The sequence below is a fragment of the Mobula hypostoma genome, chromosome 1 (assembly GCF_963921235.1).
Source record: "Mobula hypostoma chromosome 1, sMobHyp1.1, whole genome shotgun sequence".
NCBI lineage: Eukaryota > Metazoa > Chordata > Chondrichthyes > Myliobatiformes > Myliobatidae > Mobula > Mobula hypostoma.
In genome coordinates, this window is record NC_086097.1 from 218,531,651 (window position 1) to 218,559,271 (window position 27,621).

Sequence of the window (27,621 nt, forward strand, 5' to 3'; positions counted from 1 at the left end):
TTTATGTAAATCTCCAGAAAGCCACAATACTAAACACCACTAGAATAGTCCAAAAGTTCCCAGCAACTGAGAAATGAGTGTGCTTGGCTATGACCATATCTCAGGTTTTACCAGCTTGAGTTGAGAAAAAAATATAGCAATGATGATAGGATGTAATAAAGTTATGAAATGATGTAAAGAAGATTTGATAATAGATTCTGTAATTCTAAATCAAACCCGGCTGGAAAAGCAGAAATCTTTCAAGTTGTTATATTGACTACTAAAAAGCATTTGATTGTGTCCTACACTCATGGTTGATAGAAGCTCTGAATATAGATAAACTACACCCAACGCTTGTGAAATTCCTGCAGCATCTGATGAAGCATTGGTGTACTATAATCACACAATCTATTAACAACCAAAAAACAACAACTACCATGATCAAAATTTTCCAGGGTGGCTATCTAAGCTCACATATTTCTTTAGCTTTAAACCCACTCTCTAATTTACTGAATTGGACAAAAATAGGGTATCAGATCAGAGAGAACCAAATGAATTAGACCCTGACACACCTTTTATACATGGACAATTTGAAATTATACACTCTTTCATCAGTAGAGCCAAAGCAATTAATTCCAATAGTGGAACTGACATAAACTTTGGACTAGATAAGTACAGAAGAAAAGGTTAACCCATGAAAGAGCATGACCCTCCATTATCTGAGCAGACTTGACTTCGACAAAGAAGTATTAAATGCCTTGCTCAGGGAAGCTAGCTGCTAATGGGGGGGGGGGGGGAAATGATTTTATGGTTGTCACTTCTGATATCACTTGCAATCTTGATAAGACCCCTTCTCAGTGCTTTGGCTTAATGGAGAGATTCAAACATTATTTTTCAGTCTTTTCATGAAACCTCTATGTGTAATAGGGAACACTGACAAAACCTGAAGTTCAGCAGCAGTTTGATGCCTTCAGTGGGAATTGAGTTGTTAATGTACTACTGTCATTGATTTAAATAAAGCATTAAATCCAAAATACTAATTTCCATTAATTAAGTCCATACATTAGTGAAGAACACAAATGAAAAACAAGAGATCAGAATCAGATTTAACATCACTGACATATGTCATGAAATTTGTTTGTTTGCAGCAGCAGTACAATGTAATACATAACAACAAGAAATCTATTTTGAAAATTAAATTAAGTAAGCAGTGCAAAAAGCGAAGTAGGGTTCATGGGGTCATTATCCATTCAGACATCTGATGGTGGAGAGGAAGAGGCTGAAACATTGAGTGTGGACCTTCTGGCTTCAGTACCTCCTCCTTGATGGCAGCAATGAGAGGAGGGATTGCCCTGGGTGATGGGGGTCCTGAATGATGGATGCCCCCTACCTGAGGCATCGCCTTTTGAAGGTGTTTTGAATGCTGGGGAACCTTGTGTCCATGATGTAGCCGGCTGAGTTCACAACTCTCTACAGCTTCTTCTCATCCTGTGCTGTGTTTTATACCATGTCTCCATGAACTCCTAATGAAATATGGCTGCTGTCGTGCCTTCCTTGTAATTACATCAAAATGATGGACCTGGGATAAGGAGTCTAACATATTCACGAGGAATTCTGCAGATGCTGGAAATTCAAGCAACACACATCAAAGTTGCTGGTGGACACAGCAGGCCAGGCAGCATCTCTAGGAAGAGGTACAGTCAACGTCTCGGCCCAAAACGTCGACTGCACCTCTTCCTAGAGACGCTGCCTAGCCTGCTGCGTCCACCAGCAACTTTGGAGTCTAACATATCGATGCCATTACAAACAGATAAAAAATGACTGCAAAATAATCACTGAGCTAAAACAGCATCTGGTATAATAAAGAGATAACATTTACTGAAGTACTTTCTTTCTTTTTTAATAGAGAAGTCTTCTGGAACTATCATATGGCATGTTGACTCCCCTGAAACAATAAATAGAGGGAATTACACACAATTCTGTAGTTTTCTTTTCCTTTACTTACAATTGCCCAACAGGATTGTCTGATAGAAAATAAAGAACTTTCTTTATTTTTGTTAAATAGGTAATATAAAATACACTATTTCAAGTTTATATAAATGTTTTTACTTATCAGGCATTTCTTCAGCGAATGATTCAACATGCAGCTTCTAGAGTTGACAAAAATGTGACGGAAGAAACAGTTAAGGTAAGAACTATGGAGGCCATTTATTCTTTTGAGCCTATTTGATGATAAATGCATCATCAAATTGAGATAGTAATGGTGGATAAACTAATTAAGTATTTTATTCACTGGGAAGACACTAGCAGTATGCTAGAAGTTGAGGAGTGTCAGGAGACAGAAGTGAGTGCAGTTGCTATTCCGAGGGAGAAGGTGCTGGGGAAGCTGAGAGTCCTGAAGGTAGATAAGGCAGCTGGACCAGGGTTCTGAGAGAGGTACCTGAAGAGATTGTGGAGGCAGTAGTAATGTTCTTTCAAGAATCTCTCGATTCTGGCATGTCTTTCCGGAAGACTGGAAAATTGCAAATGTCACTCCACTCTTCAAGAAGGGAGGGAGGCAGCAGAAAGAAAATTACATGGCAGTTAGCCTGACCTCAGTGGTTGGGAAGATGTTGGAGAATTGGTGGATGTTGTGCACTTGGATTTTCAGAAAACCTTTGACAATGTGCCACACATGAGCTCGTTAACAAGATAAGAATCCATGATACTAAAAGCAATAACTGCTGGTTGGCAGGAGGCAAAGAGTGGCAATAAAGGGAGCCTTTTCTGGTTGGAATCTGGTTCTGCATGGGTCGCTGTTGGGACCATTTCTTTTAATGGTATATGCCAATGATTTGAATAACAGATTTGGTGGCTTCATAGCCAAGTTTGTGGACAATACAGAGGTAGTTGGAGGGGCAGGTAGTGTTGAGGAAGCGGGGAGGCTGCAGAAAGACTTAAACAGATTAGGAGAATAGGCAAAGAGGTGACAGATGAATTACAGTGTGGGAAGTGTGTGGTCATTCACTTTGGTAGAAGGAACAAAAGCTTAGACTATTTTCTAAATGGTCAGAAAATTAAAAATTCTGAGGTCTAACAGGACTTGGGAGTACTTGTGCGGGATTCTCTAAAGGTTATCTTGCAGGTTGAGTCAGTGGTGGAGAAGGCACATGCAACGTTAGCATTCACTTCAAGATGACCAACAAATAAAAGCAAGGATGTAATGCTGAGGCTTTATAAGGCACTGGTGAGTCCTCACTTGGAGTATTGTGAGTAGTTTTGGTCCCTTATCTAAGAAAGGATGTGCTGACATTGGGGAGGGTTCAGAGGAGGTTTACGAGAACAGTTCTGGGAATGAAAGGGTTATTGTATGCAGAGTGTTTGATGGCTTGTACTCACTAGAATTTAGAAAAATGAGGGGTGGATCTAATTGAAACCTATCGAATGTTGAAAGGCTAGATAGAGTGGATGCGGAGAGGAGATTTTCTACAGTGGGGGAATGTAGGACCAGAGGGTACAGCCTCAGAATTGAAGATTATCCATCTACAATGGTGAGGAGGAGGAATTTCTTTAGCCAGAGAGTGGTGAACCTGTGGAATTCCTTGCCACAGGCAGTTGTGGAGACCAGGCTGTTGGGTGCGTATAAGGTGGAGCTTGATAGGTTCTTCATTAGTCAGGGCATGAAAGGCTATGGGGAGAAGGCAGGAGAATGGGGTTGAGAGGGAAAATGGATCAGCCATGATGAAATGGTGGAGTAGACTCAATGGGCTGAATGGCCTAGTTCTGCTCCTATCTCTTATGGTTTTATGGTCTTATGGTGTCAGATAAGCAATATATATTTAAAACCACTGCTGGTTTCCCAATCCACATAGAATCTATGTATTTTGGCAGTGGTAACGGTGTAAGTGTCCTTAACATATGCTGCTGAAAAGAAGCGTGTCTCAGAATACCGTCTTATTTTACTTATTACTGCTTGTATGTGCATAGTGGTAACATAAATGCAGACAGTATTAATTCGGTCGTAATGGCCTTTGGGTTAAGAAGGTGGGCTGACATAGGGACGGGCAGAGAGAATGACACAGGTGATCAACTGGCAGGTTGTTGGGGCATGTGGAGCCATTTCTCAGCGTGGGTCATAATGTTAGTGAGCTAGGAGATAAAAGGTTGAATTTGTGTGGGGTATGGACGTGAATGAGGGTGTAAGGAGGTGATATAGAAAATAGCCTCAAGAAGAGTAGAGCCGGGATTTGATGGCACAATTTGAAAATTGTTAACAGCTCTGATTCTGTGGTATTTTATATTTACTTTCAGACGTTGTTTTCTAATATTGAGGACATTCTTGGAGTCCACAAAGAATTCCTGAGTATGATTGAGCAGTGCCTGCAGCCTGAGCCTAATGCCCAACATGAATTGGGAAGCTGTTTTCTTCAATTTGTACGTATTTCTGCCTTTACCTACACCGATGCTTCCTTATGTTCTTCACGCTGATTTCATGCCTTAGTCCTCTAGTGAAGGAAATATATGTTTATTTATCAATGATATTACCACAGAAATCACTTTGTCTATATAATATTGTCCATAACTTTGCAATCACCATTTTTGCTCCATAACAATAGTTGTCTGTAAAATTAATTGTGCAGCAAATAATACCATAACTCTGGCAAGTCAGGAAACATCTGTTTAAGTTTCAAGGTGATGACCTTTTAATGATCTTGGAGATTAAAAAAAAATTCTGATCCAAAGAAAGTGGAGAGGGGGAAAAAAGCACAAGGGAAAGTATTAGGGCAGAAAATAGGAGTAAGTTTTGTTCTTTCATCCCATATCACCTTCACACCATTTTGCATGTTAATATGTTACCGTTCAGTTTTTCTATTTCTGATGCAGATTTATGACCTACAGCATTCGCTCTGTGTCGTGCATCATAGGTGCCATCTGATGCCCTTTGTATTTCCAGCATCTGGTTTTACTTCACTGTTTCAGTGCCAATAACAGCTTTGGTAATATTATAATTCAATTGGCTTTGCAGAAAATCTGGTAGCTAATTAAAAGCAACATGCTGATTGCAAGGTTCTGAAACGCGTGATACAGAGAATATTGTTTAGCCTGGTGTCTAGAGCAATACTTCCCTATGTCTCTGTCACTCCAACTTCACTTACTCAGTCATTTTCTGTCTTTGAATTATACTTGTGGTGCAAACTTTAGATATCATAAGATATAGATTTTTTACTGTGTCTGCAGCGTCACTAATATGCTCTGAAGGAATGATACTGGGGCCAGTCTTTCATCCTGCATTCTCCCTTCCACCATTTTATTTGTTCCTATGTGGTCCATTGTGCAATCTTCCGTTGGGGTTCTGACTCCAGCATTTCAGTGTGGATGAGTGCAGCGTAGGGTTTGTTTCAGGATTCTGAATGGTTATTCATCAAGGTTGTTTATTGTGTTTTTTTGTTTGAAAATACAGAAGCATCGATTTTCTATCTATGATGAGTACTGCAGTAATCATGAGAAAGCACAGAGGCTGCTATTGGAACTGAATAAAATGCGGACGGTGCGGACATTTTTGCTGGTAATGACTCCATTTTTCTTTGACAATTGCCAAAAGCATTTGGTTGAACTGCTATTAAGGCATTTTCTATGCAACAAATTCCTTTTCATTGAAAAAGATATTCAGAAAAGCATTGCGGATGTGTGAATTGTTGTGAATGAAGTGGTCGAGACAAGTCTCCTGGTCGATTTTAATTGACCTCTTGGAGAGCAGAGTTGAAATATTGATCAGTTTGCAAGTTAATTTTGTCATAATACCTGTGAACTCACAAACCATGTACTTACACTTCTGAGAGTGCAAAATCATCTGCAATTAATTCTTTACTGTAACAGCAATATAGAAAGTTTCACTTGTGTTTCAGTGATTGGAGGCGTAAGAAAAGACTTCCATAACACTCTCATTAATGGCCTTAAGTGCCATGCGATTTATACCTTCATAATATGTGCTAACTTGCCTGATATACAGTGGCATGCAAAAGTTTGGGCACCCCTGGTCAAAATTTCTGTTATTGTGAATAGCTAAGTGAGTAAAAGATGAACTGATTTCCAAAAAGCATAAAGTTAAAGATGACACATTTCTTTAATATTTTAAGCAAGAAAACTTTTTTATTTCTGTCTTTTACAGTTTCAAAATAACAAAAAAGGAAAAGGGCCCGAAGCAAAAATTTGGGAACCCTGCATGGCAGTACTTAGTAACACCCCCTTTGGCAAGTATCACAGCTTGTAAATGCTTTTTGTAGCCAGCTAAGAGTCTTTCAATTCTTGTTTGTGGGACTTTCGCCCATTCTTCCTTGCAAAAGGCTTCTAGTTCTGTGAGATTCTTGGGCCGTCTTGGATGCACTGCTCTTCTGAGGTCTTTCCACAGATTCTTGACGATGTTTAGGTCAGGGGACTGTGAGGGCCATGGCAAAACCTTCAGCTTGTGCCTCTTGAGGTAGCCCATTGTGGACTTTGAGGTGTGTTTAGGATCATTATCCTGTTGTAGAAACTGTTGCTCATTGCGGCCAGAAGGTTCTATTCAAAAGGTTCAAAGAAACATCTAAACAAGCCTGAATGCATTTTGGAAACAAATCCTGGGGACTGATGAAGTTAAAACAGAACTTTTTGGCTGCAATGAGCAAAGGTATGTTTGGAAAAAAAAGGGTGCAGAATTTCATCAGTGGCACGGGGAACATTTACTGGTAGAGGGAAGAATGAATTTAATTAAATACCAGCAAATTCTGGAAGCAAACATCACACCATCTGTAAAAAAGCCGAAGATGAAAAGAGGATGGCTTCTACAGCAAGATAATGATCCTAAACACACCTCAAAATCCAGAATAGACTACCTCAAGAGGCACAAGCTGAAGGTTTTGCCATGGGCCTCACAGTCCCCTGACCTAAACATCATTGAGAATCTGTGGATAGACCTCAAAAGAGCAGTGCATGCAAGGCAGCCCAAGAATCTCACAGAACTAGAAGCCTTTTGCAAGGAAGAATGGGTGAAAGTCCTACAAACATGAATTGAAAGACTCTTCGCTGGCTATAGAAAGCGTTTACGAGCTGTGATACTTGCCAAAGGGGTGTTACTAAGTATTGACCATGCAGGGTGCCCAAACTTTTGCTTCAGGCCCTTTTCCTTTTTTGTTATTTTGGAACTGTTAAACTTGGAAATAAAAAAAAAGTAATCTTGCTTAAAATATTAGAGAAATATGTCATCTTTAACTTTATGCCTTTTGGAAATCAGTTCATCTTTTACTCGCTTAGCTATTCACAATAACAGAAATTTTGACCGGGGTACCCAATGTTAAATAAAACCTCAATGTTACATCCTTGCTTTTATATTCTTGTCCTCTTAAAATGAATGCTAACATCACATTTGCCATCTTTTCCACAGACTTAAACTGCAAATTAACCTTTAAGGAATCCTGCACAAGGACTTCCAAGTCCCTTTGCACCTCAGAGTTTTGAATGTTCTCCCCATTTAGAAAATAGTCTACCCTTTTATTTCTTCTACCAAACTACATGACCATACACTTCCTGACACTCTATTCGACCTGCCATTTCTTTGCTCATTCTCTTAATCTAAGTTCTTCTTCCTCAAAACTACCTGCCCCTCCACCTATTTTCATATTGTCTGCGAAATTTGCAACAAAGCCATCAATTACATCATCCATGTAATTGGCATATAATGTAAAAAGATGTGGTCCCAACACAGACCCCTGCGGAGCACCACTAGTCACCGGCAGTCAACCAAAAATATCTCCATTTATTCTCACTCTTTGCCTCTTGCTAATCAGCTAATGCTCTCTCCATGCTAGAATCTTCCCTATAATACCATGGGCTCTCAACTTGTTAAACAGCCTCATGTGTGGCACCTTGTCAAAGGCCTTTTGAAAATCCAAGTACACAACATTCACTGATTCTCCTTAGGCTCTCCTGCTTGTTATTATTTCAAAGAATTCCATCAAATTTGTCAGGCAAGATTTTCCTTTGAGGAAACCATGCTGTCTACAGCCTATTTTATCATGTGCCTCTGAATACCCCTGAGACCTCATCCTTAATAATCGATTCCAACGTTTTCCCAACCACTGAGGTTAGGCTAATTGCCCTATAATGTCCTTTCATCTGTCTCTTGCCCTTCTTGAAGAGTGGTCATGATTCTATGAGTGACAGGTACATTTCAACTTCCTCTTCAAGTCTAGAGATGGAGTTGGGATTTAAACCAACTGCAAGTTAGTAATTTAATAATTATTTTTGTTTCATCATCATGATCCTTGTTATAATTCGAATTCTTTGATTCCTTGTGTTGAAAACCAGCATCGGCCTAATTCTGTCATTCATTTTGTCATCTGAGTTCCTTAAATCGACAATTGTATTAATACCCAAGTACCCAAATGTATTAAATACTCTATCTTCTTAAAGCAAGCTATGTATCTTAATGCAGAAGAACTTAGTTTCTCATAGAATTATTAACAGGATTGTGTGCCTGCTTTGACATTTGAGTAAAATCTTGCCGTTGTTTAGTTAGCATTTTCCAGTTTGTCTCTTACTTTTCCTTTCAGCCTGGCTAGTGCAATTTAGATTTTGCCTATTTTTTAGAAGTCTAGCTCTCATGACTTGCCATTTTAAATTTCTAATCGTTGGACTATAAGCTATCAAAGTATGTGGAAAAGGATGTTGGAAATCTGCTGTAATTTTGTCATTAACAATGTACCTTAAGGCAACTCAAATGGATGGCTAGAAAGCAGGATCTTTTTTCTATATCACAATGACAAAGCCTTTGTTGTAGGTACAGGAGCTGTTTTATAACTTTATAATTTTATGCTAATATCAATATTCATATAATCTAATTTACTTATTTTGCATTTGGATATACGAGGGTTGTATGCTGCTTGCAGGACGGAAGAACCCTGATGTTCCACTTGAAGGATATCTAGTGGCTCCCATACAAAGGATCTGCAAGTATCCACTTCTGTTAAAGGTACTTAAAATATTGTTTCAGTTGTTACATGATAGTTACAGTAAATTTTTGAATACAGTGGATTCCAGTCAATTGGAACACATCAGGAACTGTACATTTTAGTGCAATCTAACAGCTGCTCCAATTAGCCACAATTTCATTGAAGTTGTTAAAAAGGTATAAAAAAGACAAGCTTCAATTTAACTGAGGAATTCTGTATTTAAATGAAATGCGGAACAGATTAGAACACTACCAATACTACTGTGGTTGTTCTTTGTATTTGGCAATAACAGAAAACTTTTGTGGAAGAGTTTTTAAAATGGAAAAGCACTGGGCAGTTCCACTCTCTCAACTTGGGTCCAATGGGATGAGAAGACATCATAATTGGAGTTTTCCCTATTTGCACTGGCTAACCATGACTTCTTCTTTGCCTTGTTATACACTTTGCTGCTCGCATAGCTTTGCAGAATTGCCTTCCTTGTCATTGGATCTCAGTCTAGATCTCATCTGCCCAGTCAGTGTAGCTGACTTTGCATGCTAGGCCGTCCTGTCTCACTGGGTTTTGGGAGGCGCTGGCTATCCTCACCTGGTTTGGCCCGTCAGTCGATGTGGTGTATCATGGTGTGGCCACTGTTGCTTGCAAACAGCTACTTGGAGCCACAGATGAGAGCTGGGTGTCTGATGGGGACCAAAGGTAACATTCAAGATGATTGTCCACACCTTCAAGTTCTTTGTAGTTACTAAATTGTTGAAGTAGTGAAATCGTTTCATTTTCACTCTTGGCTGTTTCTGGCATTTCCAAATCTGAATGCTTGAAACTGCAGTGAGCAAAGCAGTTTTGAATTGTTTTATTGCTTATTTCTCACCAATTATCAGTGACAAAAATCACTGCTTTTTGAACACTAACACATGCAACTGATGCTACTTAAAAACTGTTCACACTGAGCACTGTGCAGATTCTAACTGCCACACCGCATGCACGCCACTGACCCTAGTTAGAAAATGTTTGGTAACAGTCTCCAGTTAGGCAGCATATTGTCCCAAATGGCAAAGGGAATCCCAGCTATTTTCTTGATTTGTCCCAATGAACCGATGGCCCAATTAACTGGAATCCACTGTAAGTTCCAATCCCACTTCTCCATATTGAAATGGCTTTCAGAGCAAATTGGCTCTTAGATTTACCAAAAATACATATTTGCTATTTTGCTTAACTTGGATTTGGATTCAGATTCATTTATCACAAATGTATTGAAACATACGGTGAAGTGCACTATTTGCTTTAACCGCCAGTACAATCTAAGGAGTCACCACACATCCCAGCATCAACATAGCATGCCCACAATGTTCAGCAGAACAACACAAGCAACACAACAAAATAACAACAGCTAAATACAGCAGGCCAAGCAGCATCTATAGGAAGAGGCGCAGTCGACGTTTCAGGCCGAGACCCTTCGTCAGGACTAACTGAAGGAAGACCCACTCTTCCTTCAGTTAGTCCTGACGAAGGGTCTCGGCCTGAAACGTCGACTGCGCCTCTTCCTATAGATGCTGCTTGGCCTGCTGCGTTCACCAGCAACTTTGATGTGTGTTGCTTGAATTTCCAGCATCTGCAGAATTCCTGTTGTTAACAGCTAAATACGTTCCTTTTCTACCCTCCCACCCACAAATCATCTTGTGCACACAGACAGGCCTTCATCCCCAGGCCAGACACCTCCAGTCCTTTGACCTTCAGTCCTTGACCCTGGAATCTTATGCTCACACACATCAGGCCTCTGACTTCTGTCTTCAATCTTCGTGCTTTGATATCTGGAATCGACCCAGGACATCACCAGTCACAGGACTTTGAAGAATGTTCAGTTTATGGCAGGAAAATATTTTCCTGCCATAAACTGGGCACCTTTTTCATGAATCATATGAAGCAGAGGATGTTAGTCATTGTAATTACACAATTTTGCTATTAATTGGCTGTGGGGTTAATACACCCTCTTGTATTTAATGTTCTGGGATAATATTAAATCTGCACCATAGGTAACTCAACTTAAAAAAAAATCCTGGGTGTCACTACCTCAGAGGACCTGTCCTGGGTCCACTGTATAAATGTAGTTGCAAAGAAAGCATGACAGCACCTCTACTTCCTTAGATGTGTTACATCCTTATAGATGTGTAGTGGAAGATATTTTGACTGGCTGCATTATGGCTTGGTATGGGAACACCAATGCCTTTGAGCAGAAAATCCTACAAAAGGTAGTAGATTCAGCCCAGTACATCACAAGTAAATCCCTCCCAACCACTGAGCACATCTTCATGAAATGCTGCCATAGGAAAGCAGCATCCATCTTCAAAGATCCTCAAAGATCCATGCTCTTTTCTCACTGCTGCCACCAGGTAGAAGGCACAAGAGCCTCAGGACTCACACCACCAAGTTCAAGAACAGTTACAACCCCTCAACCATCAGACTCTTGAACAAAAGAGGATAACTACACGCATCTATTGAGATGTTCCCACAACTAGTGATCTCATTTTAAGGACTCTTTATCTTGTTATTTCATGCTCTCGTTATTTATTGCTATTTGTTTATATTTGCATTTGCACAGTACATGGTCTTCATTGATCCTGTTTACAGTTACTATCCTATAGATTTGCTGAGTATGCCTGTAGGAAAAAAATTCTCAGGGTTGTATATGGTGACATGTATGTACTCTGATAATAAATTATACGTTAAACTTTGAATGAGAAAAATAAGCATGGATGCATCAGTTTGGAATGTGGTTTAGCAAAGTAGGACAAACAAAGTTAAGTTTCCACAAGTGAGGAAAAGCTTGTACCTTTATTCAAAAAACAAACTTATCTATGTGTATTTTGGAATTGCATCAGACCCTAATTATTTAGGAAGTGTATGTTTATGTTTCTTTGTCATTAACAACTATTTATGTCTATGTTGAGACATTTGTGGGTGTTCAAGATACTATAGTGAGTTAGTTTTCTAGATTTTAATGTGGGAACGCCTAATGATAGGAACTTCCTTTCAATTTTCAAAAGTGTAATCTGTATGGTATTTTTTTTTGAAATTGATAAGAACTGCATTTCAAGGTCCAGAAATCTGAAATCCTTTGCCCATGTGGATGTGATAGAGACTTTCAGATGGTATGTTGCCTCTGAGGTAGCAGGTTCAGGGACATCTTGGATCGGGTCCCTGACATTCTAAAGGGAGTGTCACAGCCATGGATTCAGCAGCACATCAGATGCGGCAATTGCGCTCGTGAATGTGCACGTGTCAGCTAATTATTATTTCATTGTGATAATATTTAACTCCATTCATTCCGTCACGATACTTGTTGAGACTTGAACAGGACACAGCAGCTCTTCACTGCCTCCATTCCACCTTGCCTGAGAGAAAATGGACTGTCGAGCCACCAACTCTGAAGACTAGCCGCATTCTTTTTATTCTTAGTTGTTCTTTTCAGCCGCAGTTCATGCTTTGTTTACCATTTGAGAGTTTTAGTTGATGCGCCAGTTTGGCCTAGTGTTTATTGTTTTCTTTTCCCTGTAACACTGTTTGCATTAAAGTCTGTGAAATATCGACCCACTTTGGTGCCTCTCACTCCGCACTTGGGTCATACCCGCACCGTGGTGACAGGGAGAGGGTGAGCTGCTAGACATCTTGCTACATACTGGCACCAAAGGTATAGATAGGAAAAGGGTCCTGGAGAGAGAATTTAGGGAACTATGTAGAAAGCTGGAAAGCAGGACATCCAGGATGGTAATTTCTGCATTGCTGCCTCTGCCATGCGCCAGTGAGTGTGAGAATAGGGTGATTTAGCAGAGGAATCCATGACTGAGGAACTGGTGCAAGGGGAAGGGTTTCAGATTTCTGGATCATTAGGATCTCTTCTGGGAAGGGATGACCTGTTAAAAGGATGGGTACACCTGAACTCAAGGGGGACTGGAGGTATTAACATTTGAGTGCACGCACTTAACAGAATGAAGTAAATGATCTTGTAGTGTAGTTAGATTAGATTAGATTACGAGGACACACAGTTCTCTTTTATTGTCATTTAGTAATGCATGCGTTAAGAAATGATACAATGTTCCTCCAGAATGATATCACAGAAACACAAGACAAACCAAGACTGAAAAACTGACAAAAACCACATAATTATAACATATAGTTACAACAGTGCAAAACAATACCGTAATTTGATAAAGAACAGACCATGGGCACGGTAAAAAAAAGTCTCAAAGTCTCTCGAAAGTCCCATCATCTCACGCAGATGGTAGAAGGAAGAAAATCTCTCCCTGCCATGAGCTTCCAGTGCCACAAACTTGCCGATGCAGCACCCTGGAAGCACCCGACCACAGCCAACTCTTGAGTCCGTCTGAAAACTTTGAGCCTCCGACCAGCCCTCCGACACCAAGCACTGAGCACCATCTCTGCCGAGCGCTTTGACCCCGGCCCCGGCAACAGGCTATAGGCAAAGCCGAGGATTTGGGGCCTTTCCCTCCGGAGATTCTCAATCGCACAGTAGCAGCGGCAGCGAAGCGGGCATTTTAGAAGTTTCTCCAGATGTTCCTTGGTGCTCGTCATGTGTGTCTCCATCAAATCAGGATTGCGCACGGTACCTACTTAGAAATACGATATCATTTCGGAGCGGCCGTGCGCGCTGCGTCGCATCGCCATCTTCTCCTTCCCTGGCAGGTATCATGATGTGGGCATCACTGGATCGTGGCTGAAAGAGGATTACAGTTGGGAGCTTAACATCCAGGGATATACAAACAGTACATGGTATCAAAAGGACAGGGGTGAAGGGATGGTGTGACTCTGTTGGTAAAAAACTGATATCAAATCCTTAGAAAAATATGACATAGGATTGGATGACATAGAATTGTTGTGGGTAGAGTTAAGTAACTGCAAGGGTAAAAATTCCCTGATGAGATTTGTATACAGGCCTCTGAACAGCAGCCTGGATTTGGGCACAGACTACAACAGGAGTGGTCTGTGTTGGGACCACGTCGTTTTGTGGCCAAGTTTGTGAATGATATGAAGATAGATGGAGGGGTAGGTAGTGTTGAGGAAACAGGGAGGCTGCAGAAGGACTTAGACTGATTCAAGAGAATGGGCAAAGAAATGGCAGATGGAATACGATGTCATGAAGCGTAGACCATTTTCTAAGTGGGGAGAAAATTCAAAAATCAGAGGTGGAAAATGAGTTGGGAGTCCTTGTACTGGATTCCCTAAAGATTAACTTGCAGGTTGAGTCAATGGTAAGAAATGCAAATGCATTCATTTTGAGAGGACTAGAACATAAAAAATAAGGATGTAATTCTGAGGCTTAAGAAGGTACTAATATCATGGACAAAATGAATATCTAACGAGGATGTCATGAACAGAGCAAACAGAAAATGAGAAATAATGTATGAGATCATGACAAGGCAACGTAACTTCATTGGACATGTGATTAGGAAAGAGGAGTTAGAATGCGTGGTAATTATGGAAAAGATTGAAGGGAAGAAAGCAAAAGACAAATGATGATGGAGACAGCAGCCAGAGAACTGGAAATGAATACCAATGAATTGATCCACTTGACCCGAAACAGGAGTGTGTGGGCCATGGAAGTCAAAGCTCAAACTGGGCATGGCAGCTGATGATGATAATAAGAAGGCACTGGTGAGGCCTCTCTTGGGGTATTGTGAGCTGTTCTGGGCTCAAAAAGAAAGGATGTGTTGAAATTGGAGAGGGTGCATAGGAGGTTCACGAAAATGATTCAGGGAATGGAAGACTTATCATAAAAGGAACTTTTAATGTCTCTGGGCCTGTACCTGCTGGAACTTGGAAGAATGGGGGTTGGGGTTTGTTTTAAAACCAATTGAATGTTGAATGGCCTAGATAGAGTAGATGTGGAAAGGATGTTTCCTATAGTTGGGGGAGTTTAGGACCTGAATAGCGGGATGTCCATTTAGAATGAAGATGAGGAGGAATTTCTTTAGCCAGAGGTTGGTGAATTCATTGCCATAGGCAACTGTGGAGGCCAAGTCATTGGGTATATTTAAGGCAGAGGTTGACACATTCTTGATAAGTCAGGGCATGAAAGGTTACGGGAAGAAGGCAGGAGAATGGGGTTGAGCGGGAAATGGTCAAATGACCATGATCATTTGGTGGAGCAGACTCGATGGGGCCAAATGGCCCAGTTCTGCTCCTATGTCTTATGGCCTTATGATCAAGTTCATGAAAGTTTATTTGTCAAATCTTTTTCATTTGCTTCATAATATATAAAATTGAAAGGTTGTTTCAAAGCATTTTGCTTATTACGTGATCCTGAAGTGCAAAGGTACTTAATTCTCAAAGTCAATTCAACAAAAAAGGTGTATTAAACATTTCATGAAGAATGTGACCCTTGAGGAGAAACAACTTCTATTCTTTTATACAAACAACTCTGAATATTTTTAACGAATTACTTTTCTGTGCTTTTACAATTCAGGAATTGATGAAGAGGACACCAAAGAAGCATAATGACTATTCAGCAGTACTTGAGGCTCTTCAGGCCATGAAAACGGTATGCTCCACCATTAATGAAGCCAAACGACAAATGGAAAAGCTGGAAATTCTCGAAGAATGGCAGTCACATATTGAAGGATGGGAGGTATAGCTGCTCTTTGTAATTAAACCTTGAAGTTAAAGCTACACCATGATTATGTTCCCATACATGATATTCATGAAACTTAAAGCTAGCTCAGAGCATTTGCTTTGTGAAGTACGAGAAATAATATGAATGGTTTAGGTATTGGCATTTATTCATGTAATTGAAATATTGTTATTCCTCTCCGCACCATGTGGCACATTGGGTGGCAATCTTGCCGTTTCTTTCGCGTTTTGTCTGTTTTTTTTTATGAGGCCGATTTGCTAGCTCAATGCTCAACCCAGTGTGAATGGAAAGTGTGCAAAGAGCCGGCCAGATTCAAATCAGGACCACTCAATTCAAAGTCCAGTGCTGATGCCACTACACCACTGACCAGCTATTTGAAATATACAACGTAGTAAAGCGGATCTGGTCCTTTGTGCTTTTGATGGCTCTTTAAAGAACTAATCCATTTCACCCCACTGTCCTGCTTTTCCCCATTCTATAAACCATGCTTCAGGACCTTGACCCAGTGACAATAAAGGATTAACCGAGCACTCTCACGTTAGAATGGTGTATGAGTTGGTGGAAATCTTGCTTGTGTTAGTGTTCCCATGTTGCCAACACCCCTAGATTTTTCAGTGATTGAAAATGCAATGAAAGAAGCCTTCAGAAGTTACTGCAGTTTATTAAAAAGGTAATACTTGATGCTGGTGTTGTTTGCAAGTCCACTATTAAATGTTTATCTCTAATTTCTCTTATTGGTGGTTGAATGTCTTCATTGTCTAATGGGTAGAGGAATTCTGCAGTGTTGCTGTGCAGGGACCTCCAGTAATTAGGACTGAAAAATGATAAATGAAAGTGGCTGAGGTATTAGTACACATTTAGTCAAAATTGCCTTAAGGTCGGGGTCATTCACTGTCACCTTGCCCCTCAATAGCTTCGTGTTTCTGACAGTACGGGAATGAGTTGGGGTGAGTTTGTATTTGATGAGTAATGGCTGTTCAATAGCAATGCTGGCACTTTCCATCACTGTGCAAATGAATGGGAGTGGGGCGGTAACTGGAAGGCCTGACTCCACAGAACTCTGAGGTGCAGAATACGAAAGATTCACAACCATCTGACAGAAATATTTGCTTTCTCTCTCCATCTTAAATGGTAAGCCTTTATTCTGAAATGATGTTTTTCCAGATGGCAAATGTGCTGATACTATCTGCAATGTATTTATTACAGTTCAGAAGTAGGATATTTGGCCTATTTATCCCAAGTCAACTCCAAGGAGAATAATCCATTCATGCTCTTTCCTTGCAATGCTGTGATGTATTCTCTCCAACATGCTCACCAGCACCCCCTCTCCAACTTCTAGTTTGCCTACCTGCTTCAAAATCATGTCTGTCTCAATCAAAATAAGTTCTCATTTTTCTTGAGTGCTAATGCATATAGGCCTTCTGCTCAACTGTTTCTCATAGGACAACCCTTTCATCTCAGGAATTAACCAAATGAACCTTCACTAAATTGCCTCCAGTTCAAATATATTGCTCCTTACATAGTTCATGTTCAAGTTTATCTGACTGTACAGATGCTGAGGCCTCTGTTGGTCAGAGTTGACCATAGATATTTCGTCCTAGCGCTCTAGATACCTAAGCCTGAGTAGTACAATTTGGAGAGAAACCTGTTACCCATGTGGCAAGCTCCCCCCTCCATATAACTGATTAACCCCAAAGGACGGAAGAGACATATACAGTTTGGTACCAGCAGCATCACAGGAGTTGTCAATCAGCATTGAACTCAATGTAGGACTGCCTCAGGGACTCCAGCTCCGGATTTTTCCCTCAGGGTTTACTCCCGAAGCCTTCCCCAGGTGTGGGAACAGCTGCAAGGCAGCGGAGGTTTGAGATCAGAATTTTCCTTCTCCTAGATGAGCTGCCAACCATGGCTAATGAGCCCCATTTGCCCGACTGGTTTTAAGGCGCCAGTAACCAACCTTTGCCCTTTTTCCTGCCAGTAGAATCTGTTCTGCTGAGCTTAGTAGCAAAGCCACACGTGAAGGCCAGGAGGTGGACTTGGTTGTCAGAGGCATTTTGTGGCCCTTCAGGAACCATATACAACCAAATTAAACAACATTCCTCCGGACCACCAAATAACGCAAATAATGGTACACCCAAATAACATGTATCACACACAGCACATAAAACAAAATATTATCAGAAATAAGTAAATGCAATATAATTCAAAATGCATGTGAAGTGCGCAGCACAGGTTAAAGTAAACAGTCACAATAAACAGTACAGTAAATGGTAAACAGCTCACTGTACTAGTGATGTGACCTCAGTTGTGTCAGGGTATTCATTCGTCTCACAGCCTGAGGGAAGAAGCTGTTACCCAGTTTGTAGTCCTAGTCCTGATGCTCCTCTACCTCCTTCCTGATGGTATTCGGTCAAAAATATTGTGGGATGGATGGTAGGGATTCTCATCAGTGCTTTAGGCCCTGGCAAATGTCATTTATTCATGGCTCGGCTTTGGGAACGAAGATTTAGGAAGGGGGCTGCCCACGTCTGCTGCAGGCTCGCTGGTGGCTGACGAGGCCAATATGGGACAGGCAGTCCTGGCCACAGCGGCCGCAAGGGAAATTCTGTTCTGGGTTTGGTGCTGCTGTGTCACGGTTCTTCCTCCTTCTCCTTTTGTCCTCAATGCCAGCCCTGCGTGCGTTCTTGAAGGAGGAGACAGACTGGTGAATGGTGTGTCACCAGGCCTTGCGATCGGAGGCTAGATTAGACCATTGGCGATGGTCAATGTGATAGGCACCAAGGGATTTCTTCAGAGAGTCCTTGTACCTCTTCTTCGGTGCCCCTCTGTCACGGTGGCCAGTGGAGAGTTCGCCATACAGCACAATCTTGGGCAGGCGATGATCCTCCATCCTGGAGACGTGCCCTGCCCAGTGCAGCTGCGTCTTGATACTGGTGACCTCCGCCTGTTCGAGGACCTCAACGTTGGTGACAAAGTCACTCCAGTGGGTGTTGAGGATGGTGCGGAGGCAGTGCTGGTGGAAACGCCCAAGGAGTCTTAGGTGGTGATGGTAGGTGACCCACAACTCAGAGTCATACAGGAGGGTGGTCAGTACAATGACTTTGTACATGCTGATCTTCATGCCTTTCTTCAAATGCTTTTTGTTCCAGACTCTTTTGTACAGCCCACCAAATGCGCTGTTTGCCTTTGCCAGTCTGTTGTCAATCTCTTTGTCAATCTTGGCATCTGACGAGATGGTGCACTGCAGGTAGCTGAACTGGTGGACTGTCTTCAGATCTACCTCACCGATGGTGATGTGGGGAGGGTGGTAATCTTCCTGGAGTGTGGGCTGATGGAGAACTTCTGTCTTCTTCAAGCTGACTTGCAGTCCAAAGAGCTCGGCAGCCTCTGCGAAGCAGGATGTTATACACTGCAGGGCTGTCTCTGTGTGGACAACAAGAAGAGTAGCTCTCGGATGAGTTGCTCCAATGTCTTGGTGTGGGACTGTAGTCGACTCAGGTTGAACAGGCTGCCATCGGTGCGGTATCGGATGTAGACACCGTCCTCGTCATCAAGGTCTTCTGAGGCCCTTTCGAGCATCATGCTGAAGAAGATGGTGAAGAGAGTTGACGCGAGGATGCAACCTTGCTTTACTCCGTTGCCTATTGGGAAGGGTTCTGAGAGGTCATTTTTGTGTCTGACTTGGCCACGCTAATCTTCATGAAGCTGGATAACCATGCTGAGGAACTTTGGGGGGCATCCCAGTCGTTCCATGATTTGCCACAGACTTTTCCTGCTCACAGTGTCAATCGCTTTAGTAAGGTCGACAGAAGTCATGTACAATCCCTTGTTCTATTCCCTACATTTCTCTTGGAGCTGCCTGAGAACAAATACCATGTCGTTAGTGCTCCTGTTGGCTCTAAAGCCACACTGGCTCTCTGGGAGGCATTCTTCTGCAATGATGGGCAACAGTCTGTTCAGGAGTACTCTTGCGAGGATTTTTCCTGCGATAGAGAGAAGGGTTATCCCCCGGTAGTTGGAGAAGTTGGACTTTTCCCCCTTGTTCTTGTACAGGGCAATGATGACTGTGTCACGGAGGTCCTGTGGTAGTTTACCTTGTTCCCAGCAGCAGACAAAGAACTCGTGGAGTTTGGTGTGTAATGCTGGGCCCCCATGCTTCCAAATCTCAGGTGGGATTCCATCAACTCCCTCCGCCTTGCCACCATTCAGCTGCTCTATGGCCTTGACTGTCTCTTCTGGGGTTGGAATCTTGTCCAGTTCTGTTTTCTCTGGTTGTCGTGGGATGCGATGAATTGCTGAGTCTTGGACCATGTGGCTGGCGCTGAAGAGAGTCTGGAAATATTCTGACCACTGGTTCAGGATGGACGCCTTGTCTGTGAAGAGCGGCAAATGTCACAAATGGAACAAATGGTTGTGTGGGGGGGGGGGGGAAGATCCTCTTGGCAGTTTGTACTCAGTGATAGCTTGCAGCCAGACAGTACACTCTTGACGGTGCTCCTGTAGAAGGTTGTTAGAATGGGCGTGGGGAGCCTGACACACCTTAATCTCCTTGGAAAGTGTAGATGCTGCTGTGCCTTCTTGAGTAGTGAGGAGGTGTTGTGGGGTCAGGTTAGATCACCCATTATGTGCACAACAAGGAGCTTTGTGCCATTCACTCTCTCCACAGCAGAGCCATTGATGTACAATGGGGATTGGTCGACCTGCACTTCCCTGAAGACTGCAATCATCTCTTTTGTCTTGTCCACGTTGAGACTCAGGTTGTTGTTCTCACACCATTTGAACTAAGGAGACAAAAATGAGCATAGTTCTGAACATGCTGCACAGAAATAACATGATTTTCTGATTTTTATACTCTATCCTTGAGCATTTCTTATTCCATGCACATGAATGACACCATTATTTGATTAATGCTGGACTGGATTGGGCTGGCAAAGCTGCAGCTAATTTTAGAACAGATGCATTCAGTATAACAGCTGAGATATTGTTATGTTTTTCTGGCATCAGTGAAGCTCCATATAGGGTTAACCAATTAATGATCAAAGTTGCCACTTGAAACTTATGTGGTTCTAACTTGCTAAAGAAACTGGAGAAGTTTATTCTAGACATAGTTCAGGAAAATGATATCAAAGTTTTCAATATTCTGTGGAGAAAAGAAGGAAAATATGTAATGAATATATTAATAGTTGTTTTATTGAGATAGCTGTGTGAGCACGTGGCCAAGTGGTTAAGGCATTGGACTAGCTACCTGAAGGTCGTGAGTTCGAGCCCCAGCCGAGGGAACGTGTTGTGTCACACATTGCTCTGCAACGACACTGGTGCCAAGCTGTATGGGTCCTAATGCCCTTCCTTTGGACAACATTGGTGTTGTGGAGAGGGGAGACTTGCAGCATGGGCAACTGCTGGTCTTCCATACAACCTTGCACAGGCCTGCACCCTGGAGAGTGAAGACCATGGTCTCGCAAGACTAATGGATGCCTTTATTACTGAAATAGAGATTGTGTGAAATAGGTCGCTCAGGGAGGTTATGAAGATACACAGTGCTAGAAAAATAAATAGTTGAAAAATATTTTTATCATATGTTAAAATTAGTTGAATATACATAGGATTTCAATTGTAGTATGTATATATATATATATGATTTACAATTATCTTTCTAGTACCATTGAATCCTATGAACACACACTAATGTAGACTAATTGAGAAACCAAATGATGTACATAATGTATAAATTATATTTTACAGGCTAATTAATTAGTTATTGGCCTTAATGGAGGTAAACAAAATACAGTGAATATTTTTGTGTCTTCTTGAGGTTTGCTTTTACATATACCGTAGCCATAACCTGAGAAAATCTTTTTAATCACATGATATTCAATCCCAGATTATGTACATAGTGCAATCATCTGATTAAAGATGAAAGAATTCTCTGTGACAGTATAACTAATATAATGCATATATTTCATTTGCAGTATCACAAAAATTAGCTTAGAGGAAAACATCAATTGACGGTGAAATGCAGCACTGCGCAATTTAATGATAATAAGAATAAATATGAAAAGCTAATGCATTCTTGTAAACTAGCACTAATTAATTAAGTGATTTTATATCCAGCATTCAGTTATGGAGGAAAATACTTTAGCTTCCAGCATAAATGTACATCTGTCAAAATCTCCGAGCTGCAATGAAAGCATTTATAGCTTGCTTTATTAGAGTATGCTAAATTAGAATGGGGACTTGGTTTGAAGCCAATATTGGAATGGATTGGAATTGAGAACCACTTTTATTTTGTAAAGTTCAGTTCAGATGAAATCATATCACGTATTTTCCACAATCTCTCTTATTTAATAAGTGATTAGTAAAAGCAGATTTACTTAACTATTTATTAGAGAATATAAATGTAATTGGGAAAACACAAACAACAGATAGTAGTCAATTATTTCAGATATTAAAATTCCCATGGAATTTCACTTTAGCTATAAAAATGTGTAGAGCATATGCATATTCATAAATATTTTATTGAAAAGGAATCAATGGACCAAAGGGCCTGATTCTGTGCCGTATTTCTCTTCTCTATGAAGTGGGGTATTACAGAAATTGTTTAGCAGGTCCTCACTGCGACGCAACCTGCTCCCAATCATGTTTGTAACTCCAAAACATAAAACTAATCGAAAGAAAAACATTGAGCCAGGAAGAACGTGTCTTAGTTTTTACTTTGGTGAGGCATCACATGTGGCACTGGATCTCAAGAGAGAGAATTTGTAGAATGTCTGTGAGGATGGCTTTTTAGAACAGCTTGTTGTTGAGCCCACCAGGGGATCAACTGTACTGGATTGGGTGTTGTGTAATGAACCGGAGGTGATTAGAGAGATTGAGGTGAAGGAACCCTTAGGAGGCAGTGATCATAACATGATTGAGTTCACTGTGAAATTTGAGAAAGAGAAGCCAAAATCTGATGTGTCGGTATTTCAGTGGAGTAAAGGAAATTACAGTGGCATGAGAGAGGAACTGGCCAAAGTTAACTGGAAAGGGACATTAGCGGGAAGGATGGCAGAGCTGCAGTGGCTGGAGTTTATGCGAGAATAGACAACAGACAATAGGTGCAGGAGTAGGCAATTCCGCCCTTCGAGCCAGCAGCGCCATTCACTGTGATCATGGCTGATCATCCACTATCAGTATCCAGTTCCTGCCTTATCCCCATAACCTTTGATTCCGCTATCTTTAAGAGCTCTATCCATCCCTTTTTTGAAAGCATCCAGAGACTTGGCCTCCACAGCCTTCTGGGGCAGAGCATTCCATATATCCACCACCCTCTGGGTGAAAAAGTTTTTCCTCAACTCCGTTCTAAATGGCCTACCCCTTATTCTTAAACTGTGGCCTCTGGTTCTGGACTCACCCATCAGCAGGAACATGCTTCCTGCCTGCAGCGTGTCCAATCCCTTAATAATCTTATATGTTTCAATAAGATCCCCTCTCAGCCTTCTAAATTCCAGAGTATACAAGCCCAGTCGCTCCAATCTTTCAACATATGACAGTCCCGCCATCCCGGGAATTAACCTTGTGAACCTACGCTGCACTCCCTCAATAGCAAGAATGCCCTTCCTCAAATTTGGAGACCAGAACTGCACACAGTACTCCAGGTGTGGTCTCACCAGGGCCCTGTACAGCTGCAGAAGGACCTCTTGGCTCTTATACTCAATTCCCCTTGTTATGAAGGCCAGCATACCATTAGCTTTCTTCACTGCCTGCTGTACTTACATGCTGGCTTTCAGTGACTGATGTACAAGAACACCTAGATCTCGTTGTGCTTCCCCTTTTCCTAACTTGACTCCATTTAGATAATAATCTGCCTTCCCGTTCTTACCATCAAAGTGGATAACCTCACATTTATCCACATTAAACTGCATCTGCCATGCGTCTGCCCACTCACCCAGCCTGTCCAAGTCACCCTGCATTCTCATAACATCCTCCTCACATTACACACTGCCACCCAGCTTTGTGTTATCGGCAAATTTGCTAATGTTACTTTTAATTCCCTCATCTAAATCATTAATATATATTGTAAACAGCTGCGGTCCCAGCACTGAACCCTGTGGTACCCCACTGATCACTGCCTGCCATTCCGAAAGGGACCCGTTAATCGCTACTCTTTGTTTTCTGTCAGCCAGCCAGCCAATTTTCAATCCATGTCAGTACTCTGCCCCCAATACCATGTGTCCTAATTTTGCCCACTGATCTCCTATGTGGGACTTTATCAAAGGCTTCCTGAAAGTCCAGTTACACTACGTCCACTGGCTCTCTCTTGTCCATTTTCATAGTTACATCCTCAAAAAATTCCAGAAGGTTAGTCAAGCACGATTTCCCCTTCATAAATCCACGCTGACTTGGACCAATCCTGTTACTACTATCCAGAAGTGTCATAATTTCATCTTTTATAATTGACTCCAGCATCTTTCCCACCACTGATATCAGGCTAACTGATCTATAATTCCCTGTTTTCTCTCTTCCTCCCTTCTTGAAGAGAGGGACAACATTAGCCACCCTCCAATCCACAGGAACTGATCCTGAATCTATAGAACATTGGAAAATGATTACCAATGTGTCCATGATTTCTAAAGCCACCTCCTTAAGTACCCTGGGATGCAGACCATCAGGTCCCCAGGACTTATCAGCCTTCAGACCCAGCAGCCTATCCAACACCATTTCCTGCCTAATATAAATTTCCTTCAATTCATCCATTACTCTAGGTCCTTTGGCCACTATTACATCCGGGAGATTGTTTGTGTCTTCCCTAGTGAAGACAGATCCAAAGTACCTGTTCAACTCGTCTGCCATTTCCTTGTTCCCCATAATAAATTCACCCGCTTCTGTCCTCAAGGGCCCAATTTTGGTCTTAACTATTTTTTTCCTTTTCGCATACCTAAAGAAGCTTTTACTATCCTCCTTTATATTCTTGGCTAGTTTACCTTCGTACCTCATTTTTTTTCCACGTATTGCCTTTGTAGTTACCTTCTGTTGCTCTTTAAAAATTTCCCAATCCTCCGGCTTCCCACTCGTCTTTGCTATGTTATACTTCTTCACTTTTATTTTTATACTGTCCATTACTTCCCTTGTCAGTCACGGCCTCCCCTTACTCCCCTTAGGATCTTTCTTCCTCTTTGGAATGAACTGATCCTGCACTTTCTGCATTATTCCCAGAAATACTTGCCATTGCTGTTCCACTGTCGTCCCTGCTAGGGTATTGTTCCATTGAACGTTGGCCAGCTCCTCCCTCATCGCTCCATAGTTTCCTTTGTTCAACTGTAATACTGACACTTCCGAGTTTCCCTTCTCCCTCTCAAATTGTAGATTAAAACTTATCATATTATGGTCACTACCTCCTAATGGCTCCTTTATCTCAAGGTCCCTGATCAAATCCAGTTCATTGCACGACACTAAATCTAGAATTGCGTTCTCTCTGGTAGGCTCCAGTACAAGCTGCTTTAAGAATCCATCTTGGAGTGACTCCAAAAACTCCCTTTCTTGGGGTTCAGTACCAACCTGATTCCTCCAGTCTACCTGCATGTTGAAATCACCCATAACAACTGTAGCATTACCTTTGCGACATGGCAATTTTAACTCTTGATTCAACTTACACCCTACATCCAGACTACTATTTGGGGGCCTGTAGATAACTCCCATTCGGGTCTTTCTACCCTTACAATTTCTCAGTTCTATCCATACTGACTCTAAGTCTCCTGATTCTATGTCCCCCCTCGCAAGGGACTGAATATCATTCCTCACCAACAGAGCCACCCCCCCCCGCCCATCAGTCTGTCCTTTCAATAGGACGTAACCTTGAATATTTATTTCCCAGGCCCTGTCCGCTTGAAGCCATGTCTCTGTTATTCCCACAACATCATACTTACCAATTTCCAACTGAGCCTCAAGCTCATCCACTTTATTTCTTATACTCCGTGCATTCATATACAATACTTTTAATTCATTACTCCCCTCACCTCCCATATCAATTCCTATTTCACTTGGCCATACTGTACGATCCCTTCTTGAGCTTTCTGCTCTGTTGATTCTGTTGTCATTCTTAACTTTTCTTATTCTCACTTTCCCTTTATCTCCATCCTTATGTTTCCAGTTTGTCCCCTCTCCGCCACTACTTAATTTAAACACACCCGTGTTGCAGAGGCAAACCTGCCTGCTAGAATGCTGGTGCCCTGCTTATTAAGGTGCAACCCGTCCCTTTTGTACAATTCATCCTTCCCCCGAAACATACCCCAGTGGTCCAAGAATGTAAATCCTTGCTTCCTGCACCAGTTCCTCAGCCACACATTCAGATCCATTATCTCCCTGTTCCTGCCCTCTCCAGCACGGGGAACTGGAAGCAAACCAAAGACAACCACCCTGGAAGTCCTGGAAGAAGTGAGGAAGATGCAAGACAGATATATTCCAAAAAAGAAGAAATTTTTGAATGGAAAAAGGATGCAACCGTGGCTGACAAGAGAAGTCAAAGCCAAAGTTAAAGCAAAGGAGAGGGGATACAAGGAAGCAAAAACTAGTGGGAAGACAGAGGATTGGGAAGTTTTTAAAAGCTTACAAAAGGAAACTAAGAAGGTCATTAAGAGGGAAAAGATAAACTATGAAATGAAGCTAGCAAATAATATCAAAGAGGATACTAAAAGCTTCTTCAAGTGTATAAAGAGTAAAAGACAGGTGAGAGTAGATATAGGACTGATAGAAAAATGATGCTGGAGAAATTGTAATGGGAGATAAGGAGATGTTGGAGGAACTGAACGAGTATTTTGCATCAGTCTTCACTGAGGAAGACATCAGAAGTATACCGGACACTCAAGGATGTCTGGGAAGAGAAGGTGTGCAGTCACAATTATGACAGAGAAAGTATTCAGGAAGCTGAATAGTCCAAAGGTAGATAAATCTCCCGGACCAGATGGAATGCTCCCTCGTGTTCTGAAGGAAGTAGCTGTGGAGATTGCGGAGGATAATCTTTCAAAAGTAAATAGATTCTGGCATGGTTCCGGAGGACTGGAAGATTGCAAATGTCACTCCGCTATTTAAGAAGGGGGTAAGGAAGCAAAAAGGAAATTATAGTCCTGTTAGCTTGACGTCAGTGGTTGGGAAGTTGTTGGAGTCGATTGTCAAGGATGAGGTTACGGAGTACCCGGAGGCATATGACAAGATAGGCAGAACTCAGCATGGTTTCCTTAAAGGAAAGTCCTGCCTGAGTTGTTTGCGTTGACAAACCTATTGCAATTTTTTGAGGAAATTACAAGTAGGCTAGACAAGGGAGATGCAGTGGATGTTGTGTATTTGGATTTTCAGAAGGCCTTTGAAAAGGTGCCACACATGAGGCTGCTAAACAAGGTAAGAGCCCATGGAATTACGGGAAAGTTACATACGTGGATAGAGCGTTGGCTGATTGGCAGGAAACAGAGAGTGGGAATAAAGAGATCCTATTCTGGTTGGCTGCCAGTTACCAGTGGTGTTCCACAGTGGTCCGTGTTGGGGCTGCTTCTTTTTGCGTTGTACATCAATGATTTGGATTATGGAATAGATGGCTTTGTGGGTAAGTTTGCTGATGATACAAAGATAGGTGGAGGGGCCGGTAGCGCTGAGATTTCTTAAATTTGGCTGGGCCGGGGGCTATCATCCCCTAGATTAAGCTGCTAGCTGTACCGAGGGTTACACAGATATCTGCAGCATAGCAAATTTTAAATTGTCCCATAAAGACTTAATTGCTGTGGAGGATTTCTTACCCTTTGTGAGATAACCTCTTTCCTGACAGGAATGGAGGGGCGGTGTCGCTCTACCTGGCAGGTGAGACTTGTGGCTGTGAAACAATCTCGGGTACTGTCCTCCTTGGTGGTTGTAGGAATTGACTCTGGGACTGCAGGAAGTGGTTCTGATAGATCTGGACATCTTTCTTCTCTAACAATTGGCTCTGATCTCCTCAACTGATCAATGTGTTGTCTCCAGATAACGTCAGACATATTCTCTGCTGTGCAGGAGAATGGTCCAGTGCTGTCC

At 41.8% G+C, this 27,621-nt stretch overlaps 1 protein-coding gene across 1 annotated transcript in view; it reads left to right on the forward strand.

The window, feature by feature from the left end:
* Nucleotides 1–27,621, forward strand: part of prex2 (phosphatidylinositol-3,4,5-trisphosphate-dependent Rac exchange factor 2) — a 401,147-nt gene that overhangs the window by 82,092 nt on the left and 291,434 nt on the right. Inside the window, exons 2-6 of the mRNA XM_063064762.1 lie at nt 2,096–2,167; nt 4,270–4,392; nt 5,420–5,524; nt 8,864–8,965; nt 15,421–15,582. Coding sequence (XP_062920832.1) covers nt 2,096–2,167; nt 4,270–4,392; nt 5,420–5,524; nt 8,864–8,965; nt 15,421–15,582 — 564 coding nt within the window. The remainder of the gene's footprint in view (nt 1–2,095; nt 2,168–4,269; nt 4,393–5,419; nt 5,525–8,863; nt 8,966–15,420; nt 15,583–27,621) is intronic.